The sequence below is a fragment of the Brugia malayi genome (assembly GCF_000002995.4).
Source record: "Brugia malayi strain FR3 genome assembly, contig: Bm_v4_Chr3_scaffold_001, whole genome shotgun sequence".
In the NCBI taxonomy this organism is placed as follows: Eukaryota; Metazoa; Nematoda; class Chromadorea; order Rhabditida; family Onchocercidae; genus Brugia; species Brugia malayi.
In genome coordinates, this window is record NW_025062477.1 from 11,274,347 (window position 1) to 11,290,966 (window position 16,620).

Here is a 16,620-nt window from a genome sequence, read left to right on the forward strand (position 1 = left end):
TAGATTAAATGAAATTTCTCAGTTGCTGTTGTTTTACTTTTAGAAATTTCATAGAGGATCATGTTTGATATACAGTTAGCTTGTTACTAGCATATATGTTGTGCAAAATGGCTTGAAATGAAAAAAAAGAATTACATTTGTACTGATTGAGGAAAAATAAAAAAAATACCAGTTTAGGTTAGACAACTTGAATATTGAAATCTAATGTAATTATTTTTATTCCCAAATGATAGTTTTCTAAAATCTAGGAGAAAAAAAATGAATTTTGTATGAATCTTTATTTGCTTACTGCGCTTTGTAAGTTTCTTAATCATATTTTATTCAAATTTTAGCACTCTTCTTTTTTTCAGCTTTGATTATAGGTATCATTAAAAATGTCCAGTCTTCATATGACCAAATATGCTGTTAAGATTTCACGAAAATTTCCCATTAGTCAAATATTTGGATTGAATTGTTATAAGCAGTTTTTTAATGCAAGAGCAACTGCGATTCCATCGTGCTATTCAACAAATTCGCAATCACTGATTATGGAAAACTTTTTCGAAAATGTATTATATTTCATTTCTCATCCTTAGCTAATTACGATAACGTGTGATTTCTTAGAGAATAGTTTCTTTTTATTATTATTATTTTTTTTTTCTTGTTTTTTAAATGAAACTACATACTATGGTTATGTTGACTTTAGAAAGTTGTCAAATGGATATCCAAGAAAGACTGAGATTGTTCATCTTTATGAGTATTATTTAAGAGAAGAAGCAAGCCTGAAATATAGAAGTCTTGGAATCTATCCTCATCCTCAAATTACTTCCTGATAATACTAGACACAAAGCAATAATAGCTGGATACTTGAGACAAAATTTGATAATGAATCTAAAATTCTGAAATAAAATATCTGATGATAAGAAGTTTTAGCGAAATCATCAAATGATATCTGAAAAAGCTCGGGAATTTATCGAGGAAAGTATAAAATTAATGAAACCCAAGGAAGTACATATTTGTGATGGTTCAAATGAAGAGGCTGATCAACTTATTAAACGAATGGTTAACGATGGAATGCTAAAAAAGCTGAAGGCTTACGAGAATAACTTTATTTGCAGAACGGATCCAAGAGTTAGTTGTTTGTTTCGGTTTGCCAGGAATCATAGGTTTCTGTGTCTAGAAATCTCAATAATTTTCTTTCTCTGATTAAAGACATTCTTGATGAAACCTGAAATTTGAATTTGCAAAAATTTAGTCAAATTTTTTATGTCAAGTAAAAGATCTTGTTGGTTCTTGTGATTGGTTGATAATATATATATGGTTTTAGTAATTCCTGAACGAAGTGCCGTAACATAGTTTGCAAGACTATTACGTTTTTCAGGATGTTGCTCGTGTAGAAAGTAAAACATGGATGGTAACAGAAGAAAAATTTGACTCGGTATGTCATACGGCGGAAGGTGTAAAACCGATCATGGGTAACTGGATGTCACCTGAGCAGTTTGAAAACGAGAAAAATACACGATTTCCTGGTTGCATGAATGGTATGCAAAAGAACAATTGTTGAAGTTAACATTTTTGTTTTCCCACAACTGTTCATTTAAAAAATGAATTGTTGATGAGATTATTTCAGAACGAACAATGTATGTGATTCCGTTTTCGATGGGTCCAGTTGGTGGACCAATTTCAAAAATTGGAATACAGGTTTTGAAATCTTATGATTTTATAAGATTTGATAAGATTTTTTCCCACTCAATGTGTGACTTTGTAGAATTGTTTTACTTTATATCACAAAATCTTTCTTGATTAAGTAACTTCACTATATATATGTATATATACGTTTTCAAAGAGTTGAAAAGTGTTCCTTATTATTTTTATTATACATTGTTATACGTTACACTTCCATTTTTTAGGTTACTGATTCCAGTTATGTTGTTCTTTGCATGCGTATTATGACTCGTGTAACGCCAAAAGTATGGGAAACATTAGATGATAATAATTTTGTCAAATGTATTCATTCTGTCGGCGTTCCAAAACCAGTTAAAGGTATTTTCTCTCTATTCTCCATTTGATTGGGGTATTAAACATAGCTTGATATCAGTCATTTCGAGAGAAAAGAGTGGTAAATTTTTGCAGTTTCTGTTTTGTGATCAAATTAGTTGGTAGTTAATTTAGATATTCTTTTTGATTCGAATTCATGATGTTATCTTTTAAAAGAAATTCATGTTTTAATGAAATGAATTATTGCTTAGTTTCTTTCTGCAAAATGATTATTTTATCTTATAATTATTATCAACAAGTCTAAATACATAGTTCCCAAGTTCCTAAGAATTATGTTTTTTCAGAAAAATTGGTGAACAACTGGGCATGTAATCCAACGAAAACGATTATAGCACATCGTCCAGCACAGCGTGAAATTTGGTCTTTTGGCTCTGGTTATGGGGGTAATTCGCTACTTGGGAAGAAATGTTTTGCATTAAGGATTGCCTCAAATATAGCTAGACAGGAAGGTTGGATGGCTGAACACATGCTTATCATGGGTAAATTTTAGTTTATTTGCAGTTTATTATAATTTAAATAGTTTTACCAGCTTTTGGTAACTTATGGAGAAGGCTCAAAAAAGTTCATTTTCCAGAGACAAACATTTTTCAGGTGTAACACCTCCGAATGGTAAGGAACGCTTTCTTGCGGCTGCATTCCCTTCAGCTTGTGGTAAAACCAATCTTGCAATGTTGACACCAACTCTTCCGGGTTGGAAAGTGCGATGCATAGGTTTGATTTAAACTGAAATTTTTACATTCTTTCTGCAAGGTGTATGAGAAATTTTTTCTTATTTTTTTCTTTGTGAAATAACTGGCGTCTTATTGTATTTAGGTGATGATATAGCATGGATGAAGTTCGGTAATGATGGTCAGTTATACGGAATAAATCCAGAAGCGGGTTTTTTTGGTGTTGCACCAGGAACATCGTACAAAACTAATCCCATGGCGATGGCATCTTTTCAGAAAAACAGCATTTTCACAAATATTGCTGAAACTGCTGATGGGGAATATTTCTGGGAAGGACTGGAAAAAGAAATCAAGGTTTGTAGTTAATTTGTTTAATGTAGCTGAATTGATTTGACCCAAAATACAGTGTCTAAAAAAGAAAGGTTTTACTTGAAATATGGATGAAAAAATCAAGATGACGAATGTAATATTTATTGCATAAATAAATGTGTCATAATTTCCATTATTGCATAAAGTGTCATAATAGCTATGATTTTCAGAATCCAAAAGTTGATATAATCAATTGGTTAGGTAATAAATGGCACATTGGTGACGATGGTCAAGCTGCACACGCCAATTCTCGATTCACTTGTCCTGCCAGTCAGTGTCCGATTATTCATCCAAGATGGGAAGAACCTGGTGGTGTACCAATTGAGGCATTTATTTTCGGTGGAAGAAGGTTAGTGTGAGGATTTATAGTAGAATATAAAAGTTGTATATTGTTTAGCAACATTATCATTTTTTCTTTATTGAACTTGATCTGATGTCAACTAGCAAGTTTGACTTTGTGGTTTTCATAAAGCTTAAGTAATGTGATTTGTCCATCTACAATTCTTCACTTATTAGGAAATTTACAAAATAATCAGTGAAACTAGAAAGACTATGTTGATATGTTCTTCAAAGTATTGTTTACAGGTATGAGTAACACAAGAAGAGTAGAAGTTGTTTTTGAATTAACTACAAAATTCTTGAGTTGTATTGTTGAGATAATTTTAAATTTTAAAAGAATTTTGGCTACTTTAATTTGTTGATTGTGCCAGGTAGAATATATGGTTTAGGATGATTTATTATAAAAAAAAATAGATCCATACTAAAAACTAAAAAATAGAATCCATGTAAATTAAAGCGTTAGCAATCGGGTTCTTTTTTAGTAGTCTGGTAAAATTAAAAATGAATTACAGACCGGAAGGTGTACCGCTGGTGTTTGAATCATTTTCGTGGCAGCATGGAGTTTTTGTAGGTGCATGCCTGAAGTCTGAAGCAACAGCTGCAGCTGAATTTAAAGGTAAAGTAGTAATGCATGATCCAATGGCGATGCGACCCTTTATGGGTTATAACTTTGGCAAATATCTTCAACACTGGCTAAATCTGAATAATGGCATTCATAAGGTTATCATTTTAAATTGTTTTTAAAGCATACAGAAATCTGAAAGAATTGATTCAGTAGTTCACTTAAGTTTAAGTGACTATTTTTCTTTAGATGTTTTGGTTTTATGTATATCCGAAAAGTGCACCTGCATGCAACTGATATAAATCATTTTAATGCCTAATATTGAAAATTATTGTATGGTATTGGTACATTATAATGTAACATACTATAGATCTAGTGCAATTCCTGCAATCAGATTTACATATTATTTCCTAAAATTTTTATTCTCATAGGTTCCAAAAATTTTCCATGTGAATTGGTTTCGTCGTGATGAGAATGGTAACTTCTTGTGGCCAGGATTTGGTGAAAATATTCGCGTAATTGACTGGATAATAAAACGTTTGGATGGTGATGAATCAGTTGGACAAAAAAGTGCTATTGGTATTGTACCTAAAGAAGATTCATTAAATCTGGAGGGTCTTGAAAATATAAACATAAAAGAATTATTGAGCATTCCGAAGCAATATTGGGTAGAAGATGTTCAGGAGATTAAGAAATTTATGGAAGAACAGGTAAGATCTTTAACTTCGATGTTTTTTTTAGTATTTAGAAGAAATAATCCTTCAATTAAGTTTTTACAACTTTTTTCTTCTGATATTCTGATTTTACCAATCGTTTTATCTTTTTCCGTAGTAGAATAAATGATAAAATTTGAGAAGTTTAAATTTGCTTCATATGTTATGCTAATGCACGAAGTTAATGGATTGAAGGATAGAAACAGATTACTTTTCTTCTGTTAATAGTCGATTTACACAACCTTGCTGGTTTGTTTGTTTGGCACTCCACCTTTTGCTATAATAGTAATATAGAGTTGGGGTACTGAACAAATAAATCAATAAGGTTATATAAATCAGTTATTTTTTTTATTTTTTGTAAAGGAAAGTAAACAAAAAATGAATTTATTATCCCTATCGATCTGTATTTTTTCTATTTTTTTTTCAAGTTACTAATTAGAAAAATGATTTCTCATATCTTTTTTTCTTGAAGCATCTCTTATTCTTTCTGTCTCGGTTTTTCGAATTTTATGTGAGAGTAATCATATTTGGTGCTAACACTTTCGAACTATTACACTCTTTCAGGTCGGATCAGATTTACCGCAAGAAATTCGAGTCGAAATGGAGGAACAATTTAAAAGAATTGCAGCGTTGTAACTTAGTCGTGAAAACTTCATTTTGAAACTGATAATCTACTTTGATCTGTTCTATATCACTGCTATCGGGTAATTCCAGTTTTTTCGGGTTCAATTTTCAAACTGATTTAAAATTTATTATGTTAATTTTTTTTTAATATTGTTTATGGAGACTTTTTAATTTTATTTATGAAGATTTTTTATGCCTAATGGATTATATCAGTGATATAACTCTTTCTCAGGAAATTTTGGTCTGGTTGTTTTAGTTATCCTATATAGTTCAAACAATTTTTTGTTCCATCCTTTCATGTTTTTGAAATGCTGGTATACTTGCTGTTATTCCTGCCATTAAAGACAAAATAAATTTCTTTTAAAGATTGCTTTTATCGATAATCAAAGCTTGATTCTTTTAACAGTTTTTAAATTGAAAGTTCTTTTTATTGATACAGTCCGGTATTTTAGTTCGTTTAAATTTGAATAAACAAATTGTATTTGCAACTAAATTAAATCTCCTATGAGATCGATATCATGCTTCCAATACTTTCCAACTAGTTATTCAAAAAAGAAAAAACTATCAGTGACTTAGCCGTGTTATAAGATGATTCAAAAGCACGGTATGCATAAATTTTGATCAAAAACATGTATTATAATTAGTTTTGTTTACAGATATATACTTAATGGATTAACCATTTGCATACTTTGTCCTATTTATGTGACTGAAAATAAAACTTACAACACGTTTTCTTGACCTGTCTCCACTACCATGCGTTCAGGAATAATCGCAGGTGCTCCTGGTATCACATCACTATGAATTGCCATTCCGTCATCTCCGTGAACCAATGCCGGTTCTAGTTCCTCCGCTGGTATTTCTTCCATTTTTTCTTGCTCGCTTTCAAGGAGTTTGGAACACAGTTTGATTCTGATTCTCGAATTCCCGCTCCAAACCTCTGTCGTGCTTCAAGAACTCGCAGAACATTTCGACTTGTTCTCGAGATGGCGGATAACTTTGGACGCCACTTCAAGTCAGCTTTTGGGAATTGTGTTGCTCCTTCGCTGTGAGCTCCATACTCGCTTCTTTCCAATTTTTCTCTCAGCTCGTCAATCTAAAGCAAAATATCTCGATCATTATAATTGAATAGCTCAGTAAGTAAGCTGGATGTTACTGTAAGCAAATTTGACATTGAAATAAACATACCAGGTGTGCTGCATTTTACAAGTAATTCCCCAACACCTGGAGGTACACCAACTCTTCACGCAGGCGAATTTTCAAATCTGCAAAGTTGGTAGATGTGACCTTGTGGCTGAAAAATATTCTAGTGATGTCACAATTTAATCGCAATAAAAATCACACCGAAAATCAGAAGCACAAAATCTATACCTATAAAAGAGACTAAACCATTAATACTGTTATCATTATAAAAGATAGGTAAGTCATTAGTATATTAATCAATGAAAGTTTGTTCAGTCTACCAGTGACCTCCTCCTCCTCGATGGAATGATCTCATGTCGCAAGCAAGGAAGAGAAAGGAGGAAGAAGACAATGAATGCTTTGGATTGATTGTTGTCCGATGTCCAATAATAATTTGAAGTAATTGATAATATAAATAATAGCTATAGTTAAAAGGTCAATAAGACTTGATATTTATTTTTACTTATTTGTCATCTATCATTGCATTATTTATTACAACTTATAAATTATTATTTTTATATCATATTGTTTGTTAGTACATCTTATTATATTATTTATTTATTGTTGTTTATTATTACTTATTATCAATTATTATTGTATCATTATTTATTATTAGTTATTGCTATTATTTGTTATTTTTTATGTGTCATTATTTAATATTATTTTTTATTCATTATTTTTATTATTTACTATTATTCATTACTATTTGTTTTTTCATTATTGTTGTTTATTATTTATTACTACATGTTGTTAATTATTATTATTAATATTCATTTATCATTAATTTTTTTTATTTCCCACTATTTATTATCATCTAACCTATTTATTATTATATTATTGACATTAATTATTATTTTAATTTACTGTAATATATTATTATATCATCTATTATCACTTATTATTTTTTGTTATTATTTATTGTTATGTATCTCTCATTATTTTATATCAATTGTTATTTCTTATTATTTTATATATTAATTATTATTATATTATTTATTACTTATCATTTCATTTTATTTACCACTTATTATTATTAATTATAATTAATTATTATATTTTTATTGTTATTATTTAATTTGGTTTTATATTATCGGTGGCAATTATCAGACCTGTTTTATTAATGATATTCTGAATAATGATTATTTGTTGCTGAAAATTATTTTTTGGATCAAAGTAATCTTTATTACAGGTAAATTAACCGTTGGATTAAAGGTATTTGAGTTGGTTGCTCTTTTCTTTCACCTTTTTGAAGACGTTGGATTACTAATTTGAGGCAATCATATATGTAATTAGGTTCTGATGGCTTATTAAGTTCAAATACCTTTTTTTGCCTTCGACCATTTGGAAGTATTTGTCTTCTTGTTTTTTCCATCCTTTAATATATATATAAACAGTTGAGGACATTAAAATTAAAAAAAAAAAAAAATTTTGAGACTGAGAAATTTTTAACGTTTTCAAGGAGGAAGAAAGAAAATTATGATAAGTGTAAAGCATTGAATAAGATCAAAAATTACTAACAATTATTTACAATGAATGATGTGTGGATAAAATTACCATAATAATAAAATTTCAAGCAATTTTGCTGCCGAAAAAAAAAAAAAGAAATTGATAGGAGGAAATTGATTTTTCTCAATATTTAATATCTTCGTTTATCTATTAATCCAGATGTAAGAAATGACAAAAAGAATTTTAAAAAAGAGATCAAATCAAAAATGATAACATTTTATAATTCTTCTAGTTCAAATTTTTAACTAGATCCGGTCTCTTTCTTTTTTTTTTTTGACATTTCATTGCTATTTGCTGATTAAATTTTTAGTGTAATGTTTTCTATTAGCTTTGATAATCGGTACTATATATGTATAATGTATTACAGGATATGATGAAAGGTAAAAGATAAAAAGTTAAAAGTTTGTGGAATAAGTCGCTAACAAATATGGGATGAAAAAATTGCAAATGATATTGTCAAAATAGCACAATGTGGAGACATTTATCTTATGAGATAATGACAATACTATTTCTCAAACCGTCTAACAACCTGTTAAACATTTTGCAGAAATAAGTGATTTGTTCCTGTCAGCTGGGTGTAATTTCGCAATATAGCGTTTGAGATGAGTTGGGCATTTTATCCTACTGTACGGGTAACTCACTCGTTCCTTTTGTCCTTTAACACTCAGTCATTTAGGAAGTAATGAGGAATTGATTAATGTATGTTAGCACTTCATTTATCGAACACATATATATATATATCGTGACGCTACCTCTTACATTTATGACTATGAGCGAAGTATGTCTACTACCATTCATTGTGAATGATTTGCCCAAATGGGTGGTTTTTTTTTTTTTCTTTTCTTTTCTTTTATTCATGGGAAAGGTTTTTTCACAAATAGTTCAGGACGTATATCATTAATTTAGTTATAGATAAGATCAATAACTTTTATGGTATTTGATAGTCTATTTGTTAACTGTATGGATTATTATATGATGAATGTGAGGTGATCAAGATATCAGTGATCATGATAAATTACTGGGACATTTATCTTTTGCAAGTTTTCCTCTATGTTTACATTACATATTTGTCTTACATGTTACATTTTTCTTTCATGATGTATGTCGCTGTTTTTTTTTTTTCTTGATTAGATGCTATGATTTATATCAAATTTTTGTGTTGTCAAAAATAGCTCTATCTTTTGTCTGGAGACATTTTTTTGACTCATTTTGTATCTTTCTTATACAAATTGTGAAATTAATTTTAGACGTTATTTTATACATGAAAGAAAAAAGAATGGAGAAAAAGGAAATCGAACATGATGGTACGCAATCAGATACAATTTTTATTAGAGATCATCTACCTGTTGAGTCACCATCACCTTCAGTCGGAACTATTCTCATGCGTTCACCTAAATTATTAGCAGAAGTACATCGTCAGGAATGTACTGAATTACCTCGGCAAGAGTGTCCACCAACGACAACCCTTCCCATGCATTTATTACAACAGTATCGAGATGAGGAAAAAGTGCCGATGTTTCTCGTGAAAATGTGGAATATCCTAGAAGATCCGGAATTTCAAAACATAATATGCTGGGACAAGGTTTGATTTTTATGCTTTTACTAATTTTATTATTAAAATTATGTAATAAATATATTATTAATTAATTATAGAATTAATCTGGACTAGATTGAAACTAAATCTGGCATTCCGTCAATGTAGTTCTAGCCAAACGAGTGGGTGTAGGATTATGTTTCACTTTTAAGACCGGAAAACTTCATATTCTTTCTGGTTAAGTATGTTCAGTATAGTAGACATATTGGAATTCTGAAAGAATCTAAAACATCATTTTTATGATGATTTTATGAGAATATTTTTATAACATCATTTTTATAATGATGTTTGATCTTCTGACGAACGAAATGATTTTGCTTCTTTACAAGTAGGGATGAGCGAGTTCAAAAGTGCTCTAAATTCAGTTTTTTTAAGCATAGTTTTTTTTTTTTTTTTTTCTTTTCTTTTTTTAGAGTGGATACAGTTTTCATGTTCTGGATCCACATCTGTTTTGCCGAGTAGTCTTGCCGCAGTTTTTCAAGCACAACAATTTGAATAGTCTCATACGCCAACTAAACATGTGTAAGCATTTTTTGTGATATTTCAAACGTTAATTGATTTCTCATGATTCTCAGCCGAGAGAATTGATGAGTTAGTTGTCGGGTAATCGATGTTTTCAAAACGAGCAAATCTGATTTATACAGTAACACGCAGGAGTCTCTTCAAATCGGCATCTCGGCAATATAAGCGTTATGTATAAATGAAACAGCTTGATACTGGTCATTGAACAAATGATAATTCGTGAAAAAGTTGTAATACAAATTGTGAACCTATATGAGACATCTACTCTTGTATAGTGTTTTTTTGGAAGTACTTGTAAGTTTGTGAATTTTCTTAAAAATATCTTCCTTTGGTTGTGAAAAATTTTTTTTCACTACTCGGATGCTGTCTTGAGGCATACAAATATATGTTCTTTCACATTTTTATAATGTGTATCGTTATTTTAGCATCAATTTTTCTAGCTATTGTTGATTCTTGTTTTACTGTTGATGAAAAACCGTGTACTTCCAGATGGTTTCCGGAAAATGACGCCAATTGAGAAGTCAAGTTTGGCACGATCTGAAAGTGATCAGGATCATTTGGAGTTTTCCCATCCGAATTTTATCCAGCATCATCCTGAGTTGTTAGTTAACATTAAACGTAAAACTCCGGGTAATCGAAACAATGAGAATAACTCAGTGGCTATGCCTCCAAAAGAAATAAGTGTCCTTGTGGATGAGATACGACAGTTGCGTGAAAAGCAACGAACGATGGAAAACAAAATGGCACATCTTGTAAAGTATGTTTTAAGCATAAACGATGTGAACTTATCATCAGCGCTCATATAAAGTAACTGAAACATAGTAGAATCTGGAAAGACTATAAGTCTGCCTTTTTTTTTGACTTCGGGTCCTTTAACAAATCACAATGTAATTTGTTTTTTTGGTTTCGTTTGCATATGTAAGAAGATTCAGTTGGAAGATGGATAATTTTACTTTTTCAGCAATTTCTGGAATCAGTTTTGGAAATAACATTTGAAATTATAAAATATCTTTAGATCAGAACTATGGAATAGTCTTTGATTTCTCTTGCATGGCTATATAGCCACTGATATAAAAACAAAAATGTTACAGGTATTGAAAATACGTTTTCCAGGGAAAATGAAGCAATGTGGCAACAAGTATCACATCTTCGAAATCAGCATGTTAAGCAACAGCATGTTGTCAATAAATTGGTCCAGTTTCTAGTAGCACTCGTACAGCCCTCACAAAAACGCCTTGGAAAAAGGAACTTACTGGCAATTGATGAAGTATTTTTTATTCTTTCTTCATTAAATGTTTAACTATTTAATGGAGGTGAAAAATAGTAACTGTATCAGTAATTTAGGGTACTTTTTCTCGATTATCTCGGAGATGGGACAGGCTTACATACACTTTAGTACACTTCACTTTACTGGTTTACTATCTTCAACAAAGAAAAACAAATCTGAATCTTGCAAACAGCCTTACTCAACATTGTAGTTAACAAAAGTCGGCAAAACTTCTGGAGTAAATGAAGTTTTGGAGTAAATGAAGTAACATCTTTGAAATTACAAAATGAAGTTTTCTGTAGTTAAAACGAGTTTTTTGAGCATTTTTCAAGAAATTCTACTGAGGTAATTGCAGATTGGTGTCAAACGTGCACGAATGGCTAGTACTTCTACGCAACTTGGACAGCCAAGTAATCTTGCTGAAATTATTGATCGATTGCATCGTGAAATCTCCGATAATACAAACGGTCAAACGAAGCAAAATTTAAATGTATTTAACTCACACTCGAATCAGGGTCCAATTATTGCGGATGTTACCGACGAACCGGAAAATGGTGCTGTTGTAGGACCGACTGCACCGGCAGCGGTGGTTCCTATGTTAACTGCTGCACATTTCCAGCCTGCTACTTCAGCTACATCTCAGGCTCCTACTAAGCCTTCTATGTCACTCAACCCGATCTCGTTGTCTCCGTCTTTGGATAGACAAATATCCGAGGAATTAGCTGAGTATTTGACTGGACAGGAGCAGACTATTGACAACTGTCGTGACCTTCTTGGAAACTGCTGGGATACTATGCTGACCGATGAAATAGAAGATGATGAATCATTTGAACGGCAACCTCTTATGCTGGAAGGTGGTGATCCAATGTTAGCATTGAATGAAGTACCGACCACTCCCGATTTACTGACACCACTGGCAAGCCCTTCACATAGCAATGTGTAAAAGAACCAATTACTAGGAAGTTAGATTTTTAATATTCTCCGAATTTCTTTATTCATTAGTAGTAATCGTTATCAGAGTGTTTAGGAAATAACAAAAATCAATCAGTATTACTGGTGACATTATATTCTGTACAATAATGATATTAGGCAACAAAAATTTATTTGAGGCAAAAAATATTTTGAATAAAAATTTGGAATATGCAAATTCTTGGAGAATGAAACTTGATGTGACTAATTTCTCTTATATTTTCAAATTTTAGGAAAGAAGTTTCATAACATATAAGTGTAAAATTTAATTTGAATTCTTGGCCTGATAAGGTGGTACGATTTCAAGCCGCTTCTTGGTTCGTGGTGGGATCGGGATTGGACTGCGATACAGTTGTTGGGGTTGTGGATCAAAATAAACGATATCACTGGGGCGGAAATTGGGTACTGGTGCTGGTATCGCAATAGGTGGTGGTGGAGGTGCCACAGCGGGTGGTGGTGGCACGGTTGCTGGTGGTGGTGGACCCTGGTAAGCTGGCGGACGCCAGTCAGGTGGCGGAATTGGTATAGGACCCGTTGTTGGTGTTGGCTGAAGTGGTGGTGGTGGCTGTGGTGGGGGTAGTTGCTGTATATTCGGTGCATAATTTGTAGCTAAACGTTGGGTTGAATAGCGCTTTCCACCAGTATGTGCCCCACTACCTTTACCATGCGTGGTTGACACATCACCTGTGTTAGCTCCAGTACCACTTCGTCCTCTGTGACCTCCGCCATTTTGCCGATTGTCACGCAAATATTCCTCATTTCGGTCATATGATCGATGATTATCTATACGATTTATAGCACCTGCAACTGAATTGACTTTTTGTGTTTTCTTATTATCTTTTTAAGAGAAATATTGTGCATTGTGTACAGCATAAGTTTGTTTTGTTTCTACTCTTTAAGTTTTACAACGTCCATATTTTAATTGGGTTCATATTCTGAGCCTCCGACTTTTGTAAATACAGTAAACTGATACTTTTTCCAGATGTTATTTTGCATAGTGATTAATTATTCTTGGTTATTTTGCCGTCCAGCCGAGTTACGCGTTCTTTCAGCTTCGGCAACGTCTTATTCAACTGTCAATAACTGCATATGATATTTGACAGTGAATGCACGTGGGCTGAACGGCAACTCAACCTAACTTTTTACGTGCCCAAGAAGCTTGAAATTCTCTTTCTACTTTGTTATATATATATCAGGTTTATAAGATATTATAATGAAATAATTTACTTTGCGGGATATGCATGTATTCCTGAAAATATATTATAATTTTTTGTGTTCGGTGAAGTTAATTTTTTTTTTTTTCTAGAGTTTAATTTTGTTAAAAAGTTGTTTTCTATGCGTTTCTTCTAATTAAGTCTACTTGACTGTTGTGTTGATTTTTTTTTCTCATGTTTCAAATGAAGCGTGTATTTGTGCTGGTATAAATTATGATTATTTCAACTGATCAGTACTTCTATGGCAATGAAACGTTTAGCGGGCAAGGAAGTTTAATGGGGAAAAAGGACACTGAGAAAAAAGTAAAGTGGATCTCAGTAAATGGAAAATACTCTCGCTGTATGAATTTTGAAAGACATAAAACTTGAAAACTTCATCTTACACTTCATGGGTGCAGCGGACGTTGAATTTTTTTGCATAGTAAAGAATTTAAGATCTTTTGCATAATACATTCTCAAGTCCTGAGTTGTTAGGAGTGATGGTCAATTAATTATACAAAGATATGTGAACATCCAGAGTAGATGTGGATCTTAACTCGCCGGTATCATGTAGATTATGAGGTTCGAAAATCTTTTTCGGACTCAGATTCAAAGAAAGGATGACAGCATTACCTTTCTGGCCGCTCGTAGGTGAGTTCTTGAAAACTCTAGTTCCACGTTGGTCTCGTTGATGAATTGTAGTAAGATGATGTTCACCTTTACGACCACCTCGATTCGCTGGCCTTCCTGCTCCACTATTCTGTACTGGTCTCCTATGATCACGTCTGTAATTAGCAATATATTTATTAAAAATAAACCTAAAAATAACATTAAACATCCAGAAAAATCCGGAAATATTCAAAAACCACCGATGTGTTAATGATCAAATCTCGATTCTTGTAACTTAATTTAGTATTACAATACTGAACCTGAATTTACTTACTTATCATATGATTGGTGTTGTGAATGGTGTGGTAGTGCTCGATTTGAAAGTCTACCTCGATTTCCATAGCTATTACCACCACTATTGCCACCTCTAGATGCACCTCGAGTTTGATTAGTATGTGCTGTCGAAGCATTCATGCTGCCACCACCAGTATTTTTACCCTGATTGTATAAAGTTTATTTTTTTTTTTGCTTTTAAATATAACATAAGTAATGAAGTAGTGAAAAGTTTGCAAATTAAACACTTTCGATTTCTTCCGGAAATGCTGGTCGAAAAGCAAAGGAATTCTCAAAGTTATCTGTGTATCTCATTTGTACCACTAAAACATATCGAATCTACCTCATTACGTATATCATAACCATATCTATTCATTAATTCTCGCTTAGTTTTCGGTCTTTGTGAACGCTCATCAAAACGATCATGCTTCCACTTTCCATCTGCCCGAGAATGTGATGACGGTTCTGGGGTACGCTCTTCATCAGTATTTCTTGAATCATGCATATAATAGCGTCCAGATTTTGGAATGAATGCTGGATTACCCTCAACTTCATCATCATCTGGTTCTTCTTCTTCTTGCTCCTAAATGATTTACTGAACATTTTTAGGTGTACAGATATTTTAGGCAAAAAAATAAATAAATAAATAAAGAAAAAAAGAATGGTACTATGCGAAATTATAATACAGTTAATTAGCTAAAACATCCGTTAATTGTTGATGATTTTAAAATATTGGAAACAAAATTAAAAGGATAATATTTGTCAAAAGACAACTCCTAAATGACCTAATAGTGTTTTATAGCATGACATATCCGTTATAAGAGGCTGAAATAGAGACAACCAACCTCTTCCTCGTATTCATATCCTTCTTCATCCTGAATTTCCTCCATTTGTTCCTTTGTTTCGTCGCTAATTTCAACAGTATCATCTCCTGAACCACCATCAACCTGAGATGATGATTTGGCATCGACAAAGTGATCTGTTTCATCACTACTTGCTTGTCTATCATCTATAGAAGTAGAATCCTCTTTTGTTTTATAATCTTCTTCAGAATCATTGTTATCCTTTTCTGTACCGTCACCTATCCCTCCGAATCTTTTATCTTTGAAATCGTTTTCTTTTTCATCATCAGATGGTAAAGGCTGTTCTACAGTAGTTGCAACGTCATTAGCTCGACCTTTAGAAGGCACTTCACCAGCAGACATTGCAACTTCAGATTTTAAAATTTGACCAGAGTTAGTCGTAAGGTTGTGCTCAGCTAAATTAGACATGCTAGGATCTACTTTATTTTGGTCAAAATTATTAGCAAATTTTTGTAAATCAGTAACTTCATTAGTTGTAATACCAGCAGTGTTATTTTCAGTTTCCAAAATTAACATAGGAGTAACTTTAGATTTATCAATATTTTTATTATCTGTAATAGCACCATCTTCAGCTATACCACTATTAGAAGAGTGCACTAAATCTGCTTTTTCTTTGGTTATTTGCAATGACGATTCCTTAGCAGTAGGAATTGTTGCAGAATTCACAGCAAAATCTGAATGCAATTCTTCACTTTCTTGATCCTCTAATTTTTTGCATGAAGGAATCAGATTCTCAGTACTATCTTTCTTTTCTTCTTTCATATCAATAGGAGTTATTGTAGTAACAGTAGTAGTAGGAGTAGTAGCAATAGTAGTAGTGCTAGTCGTGGTAGCGGTAGTAGCGGTACTAGCAGTAGTGGTAGTAGTAATAGTATCGCTAGTATCAGTAGTAATAGCAGTACAAATGGCTTCAGGTGTTTCTACTTTTACCTCAGGAACTGCTGACATTACGCCTCTGTTAAGGTGGCACAACTAGCAGTATCGAAGCAAAAAGAACTAAATAAATCTGCCAATTTATGTATCTCCCAACGTTTACTCTTTTTCTTCCTCTTCTTCTTCTTCCTCCTCGCTCTTGAAATTATTTTTATGCAATGATGACCTCTTAGACAGACCAATCCGACAATCCAAACTAGTTCAATTTTTAACATTGTAGCACTATACCGATTATATCGGTATTTATTTTATATAATAATAATGTGTGATAAAATAATATTTAAATAATATCTGTTAAATTATTTGCAGTAATGGTAGATATTATCAATCGAAATAAATA

General features: G+C 32.1%; 4 protein-coding genes across 6 annotated transcripts; 2 read left to right on the forward strand and 2 right to left on the reverse strand.

The window, feature by feature from the left end:
• Window positions 1-374: 374 nt before the first annotated feature.
• On the forward strand, window positions 375-5,324 carry Bma-pck-2 (phosphoenolpyruvate carboxykinase [GTP], putative; the record flags this gene model as incomplete). Its single annotated transcript, XM_043080857.1, has 12 exons — window positions 375-548; window positions 913-1,110; window positions 1,361-1,520; window positions 1,610-1,680; window positions 1,890-2,022; window positions 2,322-2,516; window positions 2,629-2,748; window positions 2,851-3,059; window positions 3,245-3,423; window positions 3,926-4,133; window positions 4,407-4,685; window positions 5,253-5,324. The coding sequence occupies 12 exons, from the start codon at window positions 375-377 to the stop codon at window positions 5,322-5,324; spliced, it is 1,998 nt and encodes a 665-aa protein (XP_042936791.1).
• Window positions 5,325-6,031: 707 nt separating this feature from the next.
• Bm9773 (Uncharacterized protein) lies at window positions 6,032-8,795 on the reverse strand (the record flags this gene model as incomplete). The annotated part of the gene is made up of 3 exons (XM_043080858.1): window positions 6,032-6,191; window positions 6,248-6,405; window positions 8,757-8,795. The coding sequence occupies 3 exons, from the start codon at window positions 8,793-8,795 to the stop codon at window positions 6,032-6,034; spliced, it is 357 nt and encodes a 118-aa protein (XP_042936792.1).
• Window positions 8,796-9,258: 463 nt separating this feature from the next.
• On the forward strand, window positions 9,259-12,323 carry Bma-hsf-1 (HSF-type DNA-binding domain containing protein; the record flags this gene model as incomplete). The annotated part of the gene is made up of 5 exons (XM_001894855.2): window positions 9,259-9,579; window positions 10,005-10,113; window positions 10,603-10,870; window positions 11,227-11,380; window positions 11,736-12,323. 5 exons carry the CDS (start codon window positions 9,259-9,261, stop codon window positions 12,321-12,323), a joined length of 1,440 nt encoding a protein of 479 aa, XP_001894890.2.
• Window positions 12,324-12,614: 291 nt separating this feature from the next.
• On the reverse strand, window positions 12,615-16,295 carry Bm9772 (Uncharacterized protein; the record flags this gene model as incomplete). 3 transcript variants are annotated; one of them, XM_001894856.2, is made up of 5 exons in its annotated part: window positions 12,615-13,150; window positions 14,176-14,327; window positions 14,486-14,649; window positions 14,828-15,067; window positions 15,330-16,295. In XM_001894856.2, the coding sequence occupies 5 exons, from the start codon at window positions 16,293-16,295 to the stop codon at window positions 12,615-12,617; spliced, it is 2,058 nt and encodes a 685-aa protein (XP_001894891.2). The 3 variants fall into 3 exon arrangements, with proteins under 3 accessions (XP_001894891.2, XP_042936793.1, XP_042936794.1); XM_043080859.1 differs by having other exon boundaries at window positions 14,828-15,060; window positions 15,326-16,295; XM_043080860.1 differs by lacking the exons at window positions 14,828-15,067; window positions 15,330-16,295 and having other exon boundaries at window positions 14,486-14,625.
• Window positions 16,296-16,620: the final 325 nt, after the last annotated feature.